Raw genomic sequence first — 9,647 nt, forward strand, 5'->3', positions numbered from 1 at the left:
GGGACGCGGAGGTAGAGAGGGAAGCAGCGTCAGGGTGACTGTGTGGCATGATGGGATTCAGGGATCCCAGGATGGCAGAGGCAGTGGCAAGGGAAAGGGAAGACTGTGTGTCCAGGTGATAGGACTTCAGGTCACCGTGACCCTGTCACAAGTGCTGACGTACTGAAGTGACAAGGCTGTGATAAGGATTACAGGGTCCTTGAATGAAGATACAAAGTGACTGTGGAGAGTGGGCCCCAGGGTGATTGGGACAAGGGAGAGGGTCTGGACTGACAGTGACCAGGCAGGTAAGTTGCTGCCAGGGCAGGTCCTCGTGATGCTGGGGCTGGCATAAGGAGCTGAGTGACGTCAATCATGTCAGCCCAATAGCGCCCTCACAGCACGGGAGGTGGGGTGGGCCTGGCAAGATTTCAAAACCTGAATTATTTATTCAAGGATCTGGAAAGCCAGCAGGGTGGTGGTGGTGGTGGGGGCACTTCCCCGAAGCAGCAGGAGCCGGGAGCCGGGAAAAACTCTGAAGCAGAAAACCTGGCAGCTCAGTCCCTAGGGCAGGCACCTCTCAACCACCCGTCTTAGGCACCCTGGCAGGATAGGGCACGGAGAAGGAGCTCCCCCTTTCCCAACCCCGCCTGTTCCCAGGGAACCTCTCTCAGCTGACTTCTCCATACGTGACAGATTTGGCTGGTCCTGGGGGAAGAGAACTGGCTTCTCTTCCTCCATCTCTAGCTTTGATCCTCACTGGAATCAACCAGACCTGTTGTGGGATGGGGGTGGGGGGCAGGGATCAGGTTAGGGCTTGAGGAAACCAGAGGGGCCCAGATTCCGGGCCCCACCAACTTCTCTTCCCAAAACAGAATCACTACAGCTCCCACAGTCAGTGTAGGGCAGGGGAAGGAGGTGGAAGGGTACATGGGAAGAGGAGAGGGTCAGGGCTGGGGAAGATAATGCACTTCAGATTGGATGTGGTGAGTTTGGGGTGTTTAGTAGGTAGATGTGGTTAGGAGTATAGACTGGGGTTCAAATCCCAATTCCTCCATTTCCTAGCTGTGTGACTTTGGGTGAATATCTTAGGCTCTTTGTGCCTGTTTTCTCATCTATCAGATAGAAAGAATGTTAGTATCTACTTTGTCAGGAGGAGCCTGGCACATTATCACCAGTGGCTGTATTGACTATCAGTATATCTGACAGGAGGAGACCTGGGAGGCACAGGTGTGCAGATTAGTGACTGAGGTTCTAGGGGTAGAGGACATCACCAGGGGAGGGAGCAGAGAGTGAGGAGGAGCCTCAGGGAACCTCACCATTGAGAGCACAGACTGTGGATGGGTGTGTTCCTGCCCCTGGGCCTTTGCACTGGCTAATCCCTCTGCCTGAAACTCCTTCACTTCACTCAGGTTTCTGCACCTAAATCACTTCTTCCAGAGCAAGCTTTCCTGACATTTACTCTAGATTACTACTCCCCTTCCCATCACTCTCTCCTCCCTTTCCTTGATTTTTTTTCAAGGAGATAAACCAATTTCACTATCCATCATTATGTTATACAAAAGTCTAGAAACAGGATTGTAGAACAAATAAATGAGAGGTAAATAAGAGGCAGCAGAAATAAGTTAAAATTGAATTATTTTTCCAAGTTATTGGGGTGAAATTGATTTATTATTTTTCAGAGCACTTAGTGCTCCTGAAATTATGAATTTATTCATGTGTATGTGTTTAAATATGTGTCAGCCCCATCAGAATATAAGCTCCATGAGGGTACAGATTTTGTTCTGTTCTGTCCCATCCTGGAGAACAGTGCCTGGCATATAGTGCGTATCCAATAAATACTTGTTGAGTGGATGATTAAACTAAACATAGCATCTAGAAAGAGAGAAGGAAAACTCAGAAAGAGTAGTAATTTGCACGTGTCAAGGTGTCAAGAAATTTGGGGGCATTAGAATACAAGGCCATCAGTGCCCCAGGACCCAGGTATCCACTTTCTCCCCCATCAGAGCTGGGTACCAATAACTATCCAGCTGGTCGCAGAGAAGCATGAAGTTTGCTGGGAAGCTGGCATGAAACAGTGTATGAGAGACTGTCTTCTGCTATTCTGAGTGGTGGTGATCCTTTTAATTTTTCATAGTTTAATAATCCTCTCATGAAAAATCTGCACAATCATCACAGATAAAGTCACTACTGAATCTCCACTCCTTTCTTTTTTTTCCCCCACCTTCCTTTTGCCAGCACCTACATTGGCCTTTGTGGTCCCCTGGGCCTCCTTCATTCTGTTCTCGTGTTCCGTATGTTGTTTCCTTGAGTTCTTTTTCTTCTCAGGCAGGCCATGTCTTGCAGGGCTATGCTGATTTATTTTTCTTGCATAATCCAAGGAATCGCAAATCATGCCCAAGCCAGTTGTCTTGTCACCACCAAAATGGGTTGTGACTCCAAATATAAAGATGACATCTGGTGTGGTCTTGTAACTTTTGGCTAGTTTTCCCCGAATTTCTGTCTTGGGTACTGAGTTGCCCTTCCAGGGTAAAGAACATTGATGATCATGTTTCCACTGAAGTAGCTGGTTGGCCAGAATTCCCTGACCCAGATAATTATAGTGTCATTTGTGATGGAGGCGATCCTCAGGCATCCAGGGAGAAGACTGTAGTGATATTTCTAATCATAGAAACCCCAGAAACTCAAGAGACTCAAGTGAGGCTACAGATTTTCACATGAACACTCTCTTATGCTCCAAAACTGCCCCATGTCTACAGGACCATTGAAGCCATCACTGCCAACCAGGTCTCTCTTTCCCAAAGATCAGCTGCCTAGGGGAAGGGGCAGCCCATCCTCCTCTCTCCTCCTCATGCCCTCTGCCCTGCCTCCTTGATTCATTCCCATCACTGACACCCCCTCCAGTCCTTCTTACCCACCAGGTGCCAACTCGAGAGCCCAGTGCTTATAATAATCCTGCATCCTCGTTTCATAGATGAAGCCCAGAGAAGCCAAAGGACTTCCCCAAATCACACAGTAAATGGCAGAGCTAGGATCAGAAGTCAGTCTCTCTATAACCAAATCCAGTGTGTCTTTCATTCTAGCTTAGCTGTCACCATCTCCCCAGAAGGGACTGAAAGTGAAGTTTGACTAGGGCTAACAATGCTTGCAGTTCCCCAGGTGACCACGAGATGGCTGGGAGCGCTCACTTCCAGGTAAGACTTTACCTCTTTTCTCTTCAACCTGGAGAATCCTGTCCACTTAGGCTCTGAAGAGAGGTGTGTGTGCGAGAGACACAGGTAATATCCACACAAACTCCTTGTCCAAGCCCCCAAATATGGGCATCATCAGTGCATTCATTCATAGCATAGACCCACTCATTCGTTCAGCCAATATTCACTGACAGTTCCCCTGGGCTTGAGTTTGAGTGGGTGCCACAGACAGAGAGATGATCTGGCCATATCCCTGCATTTTCAACATTCAGTAAATATTTATTGAGCATATACTGTTTTCCAGGTACAGTTCTAGCACAGAGGATACAGCAATGAACAAAAATCACTTCCTTCCTCATGGAGCTTCCATCCCAGTGGGGAGAGATGGACAATATACAAGTAAGTAATGTGATATTAAGTAGGGAGACTTTGAGGATCTCACAGACCAGCAGGACAGACAAACATGTACATGGCCACAACATGGTAATTGTGGTTATTTAATAAGCACCTACTTAACTTTTATGTGTGCAGGTGAAGGTAAACATGGTTCCTGCCTTCATGGAACTTATAGCCTAGGAAACAAATGAGTAATTAAGTATACAGTTGATACATGTTCTGAAGGGAATAGGAAGTGTCATGATGTAGAATAACAAACCAGGAGACCTCTTTTAAGTAGGGAGGTGATGGAGCAAGTCAGTTGATGAGAGGATAGAGTTTCAAGGAGAGGACACAGCAGGTGCAAAGTGTGAGGAGGAAAAGAGTTGACGCATTTGAGGAATAGAGAGGAGGCTAGTGTGTCTGAAGCCAAATGAGGCAAGAGGAGAGGTAGGAGTTGAGCTCAGAGAGGTGGGCAGGGGGAAGATCATGTAAGTCTTGGAAAGCAGTGAGATGAGAGCCATTGGTGGGCTTAAACATGGGAAAATGTTGTGATTTGACTTACATTTTCAAAGGATCACTCTGGCTACTGAGTGGAGAACAGACCGGAAGTGGGGAGCAGAAGCAGAAGCCCTACCAGGAGGCCACTGCAGTCACCCAGGCAAGAGATGGTGAGAGGATGAGGGCTTGGGTGCAGTTGGGACAAGTGCTGCAGCAGCTCAGCCTGGCTCTGGGACAGTTATAGAGGGCTTCCTGCAGGAGGTGGTCTCTTAGTGGTGTCATGAAGGATTAGTTTGCCAGACATATGGAGTCAGGAGAAGAGAAGGAACCTCCGGGAGAGAGAATAGCTATAGGATAAAGGCAAGGAGGTACAAAAGAGGGTGTGTGTTGAGAAGGGGCTATTCTATTTTCTCAGAGAGTAAAAAGGTGTTTGGGTGAGCACAAGTCATGCTGTAGAGATTTCTAGAACCAGGAATCAAAGGGTCGTGGAGACCAAGCTGAGCTGAAAAGTTGTTTCATGGTTGAATTCATATTTTCAGGAGAGCTCTGCACTGTGAAGGCTGACTTGGGGAGGGGCCTGGAGGCTGAGAGGCAGTGAAGCCAGCAAAGGGAAGGTGAGGGAACAGGAGCCAGGGGATACGTAGAGGCAGAACCTGCAGGACTTCAGCCTGGGGCCTGAGACAGAGGGAGGGGGTGAAGATGTGACCATGGTTTGCAGTCGGGTGCCAGACAGACACGGTGCGTTGAGGGGAAGAAGAGAGGAGGGTGCAAGGGATGAAACGAGGTGGGGCTGCGAGAGCCTAGCGGTCGGTCCTAGCTGTCGTAGAGCTCGGTTGGAGGACGCCCTTGATACGGCCCCGCCTGCACGGAATCTGGAAGTCAGGAACGTGACCTCACTTAAAATCCAGTTTTTGCCACTGACTCTGTGACCGACTAGTCACTCATTTTGTGAGCCTCAGTTTCCTCACCTGTGAAGGAAGAGTAATAACTCAAGAGTTTTCGCGAATTTGCTGGTGGAGATATCCAGGGACCAGGCCGGCAACTAGTCCTGGACCCCGCCCCCTTTAGTCTGAGCCGGGACCCAGACCATCAAACCTGGCGCCCACCAGACCACGCCCACTAGCCACGCCCTATATGGCTCCGCCTCAGACCACCAAGCACCGCCCACCTGCACACGTCACTAGCCCCGCCCAGAGTGACCCCGCCCACCTGGCCTTGCCCCGGGTTGCCTGGGTCTCGCTTCCCACACCCCGGCGGAGCTGAGTCAGAAGGGACACGCCACACTAGCTGTCCGCCGACCCCCCCAGGCCCCGCCCCCGCGCCCATGGCCGCACCGGGACCCCGCGCCTTACGGGCTGCGCTCTGTGGCGGCTGCTGCTGCCTCCTCCTGTGTGCCCAGCTCGCTGTAGCTGGTAATGCGAGCCAGGGTCTGGTTAGGGGACCGGGCAGCGGCAGGTGGAGCGTGCCCTTAAACCAACTGCCTGCCAGGAGCAGTCTGGGTTTGAGGGACGGGAGGGGACTTCCCAGATGTGCATAAGGCTCCAGGGGTGGGTAGAAGGGGAATCCGGCTGTGTGTGGAACCCTGTGTGTATATATGGGCTCCAGGTGTGAGGAAGCTTCAGGTGTATGAGAGTGAAGCAGCCCCAGGTGTGTCTGGGGGCTATTCCAAATATATCTGTGAACCTCGGGAGTATGCAAAGGGAGAGGCCTCTGGGTGAATGTCAGCGAGGTTCTACATGTGTGTAACCATGTGTTTTTGGAAACTCCAGGTGTGTCGTGGGGCTTAAGGGATCCAAGTGAGTGTATGTGTGCAGAGGGTTGAGACTCAGTAGTGGGGAGGAAGGGAGATGTAGCTTGGGTTCAAAGTGTTGCTCCCACCTCACTCCCAGGTAAAGGAGCTCGAGGTTTTGGAAGGGGAGCCCTGCTCCGCATGAACATCTGGCCAGCTGTCCGAGGGGCGTGCAAACAGCTGAAACTCTGTGAGCATTGTGTAGAGGGGGACAGAGCACACAACCTCTCTGGCTGCGTGTGGGAGCAGTGTCAGCTGGAGGAGCCAGGTATGGAGTTAGACCTTCCCCAGGTTGAGTGCCTCCAGTTCTGAACACCAAGTCCTTGGCCCCTCTCCCTAAACCTCTTCCCTGCACCTTCTCCCACCAGGACACTGTGTGGCCCAAGATGAGGTAGTCAAGGAAGGTTGTTCTGTCTTCAACCACTCAGAGTCATGTCCAGGTAAGGGGGCTCCTGCTGGCCTAAGCTAAGTTGGAGGGAGGAGGGTGAGATGTCCCCAGCCAGAGCCAGCCCTCCAATGAGGAATCAGCCTCTCCTAGGGAGTGGACTATGCCCACGAACACCTGGGTCCAATTTCAGTTCTGCTTTTGGCTCAGAGAAAAGTTCCTTCCCCTCTCTGGCTCTGTTTTCCAGAAGACCCAGGATAAGTGTATGGAAGGGATGAAGGAGTTAACTCTTCTATTTTAAACCATAGTGACAACTTTGGAAGTTCATAAAGGAATAGGAGGAGGGCTTCCTGGAGAAGGTGGCATCAGAGATGACAAAGATAGAGAGAGGGCATAGCTGGTGGAAGGAATTGTGTGAACTAAGACATCAAAATTACATTGGGTGGACTTCGACCTGGACAGAGGACCTGGTCTGAGTAAAAAGTCCAGCTGTTGGCCTGGGTTGGGGTCTTGATGGTATGTTGGGGATGAAGAGGGGAGCCTGGTTTATTATGGATTCCCTGTCTCTTCAGCTGTGCGCTACCACCCAACTTATGAACCAAAGACAATCACAACAGGTAGGTACTTCCTGGGGAAATGGGAGGTGCAGGGAAAGCCAGAAATGGGCTCAGGCACTAACATGCTCTTTGACCTAAGCCCTGTGGCTTCTCCCTCTGATCCTGTTTCCACATTTGTAAAATGTGTTGGATAAAACCTCACAAAGTTGCTATGAGGATTTTATGAGAGGGTATATAGCATCTAGTTCAATTTCTGATGCATGGGAGGTGATCAAAAAATGATGGTTCCCAACCCTTCTCCCCAATACCAGTTCTGAGAACTCAGGATGACCCCCTCAGGACCTGAGGGTGCTGAGGGTGTATGGCTCAGGTTGCCAAGGAGATGTCCTCAGTGCCTACCTACTGCAACCTCCCGGCTCAGAGAGGGTCATAAAGCAGTTTCCCAGCAGAACAGAAGCAAAAACCCCACCCCTTGGTTCCCACTGCCCCTCAGGACCCAGAGGTCAGCAGCCTTGGCAGGGATAGCTGAAGAGGCTCTTGGTTAATTAAAGCCAGAAACGTGATCTCAAGGGCTGAATTATTGATGGCTCAGCTCCCTCCAGCTCGAGCCTCAGATCGGCCTTATGCAGCTCATTTCTTCCCTATTCTGCTCCTCTTTCCTCAATGCCCTTCTCTGGGGTTCACTGAGCTGCAGCTGGGACCACCCTTTGCCTTTCATATTCTCAGGTCCCTTTCCGCAAGCTACACCCTCTGAGAGGCCGACCGACCCAGCTCCCAGCTGGGCCTCTTTCACTGCCCTAGAAAGATCTTCCACCACCAGCCCTGCCCTACCCTGGGCACCTGGCCCAGGGCCTGAAATCGAATCCCTGGTGGGAGTTGATGGCTAACATGGCACAGCTGGGAGCCACCCAGATGTCCTGGCAACCATGGGCCCTGAGGCAGGGCAGGGGAAAGGGTCAGGGAATTCTGTGTGAGTCTGGCTCTGCCCTAACTATGAGGTGACTTTGGACAGTCCTGGAGCTCAGAGCCCAGCTTCTCCCTCTGACCTACACCACCTAGACTTCATTTATCCTCTTAGTAGGGTTGGGCCTCCACTTCTTCCTCTGCTCCTTCCCCCTTTACGTAAGGGCTCTGGCATTGGGTGACTCCAGAGTCTCAGGACTTAGGAGTCATGAAAGGAGATTGCAGCATCTGTATCTGGGCTTCAAACCCCAAGATCCAAGGCTGAAAGGGACTCTGAGCTAAAGGGAGGTGAATGCCCAAGTTCTGGGTCCATCCTCACCCTGTTGGGCTAGTAAGTGAGTGGGAGGCTGGCAGGGAGCTCAGTCACCATCTGGTCCCTGCAATCAGGAGGCCCAGAGAGGGTGTGAGAGGCATCAAGCCACAGGGCAACTTAGGAGCAGAGCCAGGACTGGAGCCAAGGCCCCTCCATCCCCAGCCAGGCACTGTCCTTCCCACCAGGAACTTCCCAACTGCCCGTAGGATATGGGTTGAATGTTGAACTTCTGAGCCTGCCGCTCAAGGCTCCCATGGTGAGGACTGGGGCCTCCTGGTGACCTGTGCCAGGTGTTGGGGTGAGGCTAAGATCTTGGTCCACAGTGGCCTGCTGTGACCTCCACCCTGCAGAGAGCCCCCAGGTCCCCGAGGCCCACAGCCCTGGCTTTGATGGGGCCAGCTTCATTGGGGGCGTCGTGCTGGTGCTGAGCCTGCAGGCGGTGGCCTTCTTCGTCTTGCGCTTCCTCAAGGCCAAGGACAGCACCTACCAGACCCTGTGAGTACCTCTTCAGCCAGCCGAGGGCTGGCTCACTGCCCTTGCCCACCTCTGGCCCCTCAGGTTGCCATTAGTGGCAGTGCACTGTCTTCTCAATGGGGCAGCCTTAAGGGCAATGACTCCCAACCTCCCCTATGTGAGCAGCACCCCTTCTCCCTCCTCCAGTTGTGAAGTTCTCTCTGCTGGGTGTTGGCTGGGGCAGGACTCAGCCTGGGCCCGGCTGTCACAGCCCAACGAAGCCTACCTGTCTTTGTCCCCTCATGCTGCCAGCAGGGAGGAGAACCAGTAGGTGACAGCCCAGGCAGCCTTCCACCTGCAGCTCTGTGGCTGCAGGCAGGAGCCTGGGCCATGTGTGCGGTTTGGTTTTCCTCTGCGAAGGGGAGCTGCTCTGAGGCCCCGTGTGCTGTGGCCCCTGTGTGCTGTGGGGTTGATGGCTGCAGCCTCCATTAAAGTGCTTGCTCTTTCGGCTGCTGCCTGCTCTCTGGGGATGGGAGTCCTTGGCCCAGCTGAGATGGGGCCACCTCCCTGAGTGCCCTCTCTGTCTGGCCTCTGTAGAATTTGATCCCCTTCAGGCCTGGATTCCACACTCAGGGGGAAGAGGATGAAGAGGCTGCCCTCTTGACCCCCTTGTGGACACTGCGGGTGGGAAAAACTTTGACCACCAAATTCTGGCTCCTGTGGGCATTGAGCAGGCTCAGTGCCCAATACCTGCATCCCCTCCTGTCCTGGGCCTGGAACCTGCAGCTGAGAGCATCCTTCAACCGCCTCCGTTCTCATCCATCGTCCCTTCAGGCCCCTTGCCTGGTATTAGGTCTGGGCCTGCCTCTTCCCATTGACCTGGCCTGGACACTGCCCTCAAATAAAGGAGCTCTTTCCAGCACTGTGTTTTATGTCCCATGTCTTGAGCCGTGTGTGGATTGGACAGGGTTAGGGCACAGCCACTGTCCTCTCCTTAATGGGAATTCAGCCTCAGGCTGTTGTTGTCATCTTTTAATATATTGTCCTTTGTTATATGTGTTTAATTGCCTCCCTCCACTGCTTTATAGATGGGGGTACAGAGACTCAGATGGGTGAGCACTCCTGCTCAAGATCGCACCGA

At 52.3% G+C, this 9,647-nt stretch overlaps 1 protein-coding gene across 2 annotated transcripts; it reads left to right on the plus strand.

The window, feature by feature from the left end:
• Positions 1–198: 198 nt before the first annotated feature.
• On the plus strand, positions 199–9,231 carry CD164L2 (CD164 molecule like 2). 2 transcript variants are annotated; one of them, XM_072975006.1, is made up of 9 exons: positions 199–287; positions 3,063–3,173; positions 3,475–3,569; positions 4,121–4,216; positions 5,936–6,103; positions 6,204–6,275; positions 6,793–6,837; positions 8,377–8,548; positions 9,104–9,231. In XM_072975006.1, exons 2-9 carry the CDS (start codon positions 3,121–3,123, stop codon positions 9,108–9,110), a joined length of 708 nt encoding a protein of 235 aa, XP_072831107.1. In that variant the 5' UTR covers positions 199–287; positions 3,063–3,120; the 3' UTR covers positions 9,111–9,231. The 2 variants fall into 2 exon arrangements, with proteins under 2 accessions (XP_072831107.1, XP_072831108.1); XM_072975007.1 differs by lacking the exons at positions 199–287; positions 3,063–3,173; positions 3,475–3,569; positions 4,121–4,216; positions 9,104–9,231 and adding an exon at positions 5,307–5,458 and having other exon boundaries at positions 8,377–8,552.
• Positions 9,232–9,647: the final 416 nt, after the last annotated feature.

Source organism: Vicugna pacos, chromosome 13, assembly GCF_048564905.1.
Source record: "Vicugna pacos chromosome 13, VicPac4, whole genome shotgun sequence".
NCBI classification, from domain to species: domain Eukaryota; kingdom Metazoa; phylum Chordata; class Mammalia; order Artiodactyla; family Camelidae; genus Vicugna; species Vicugna pacos.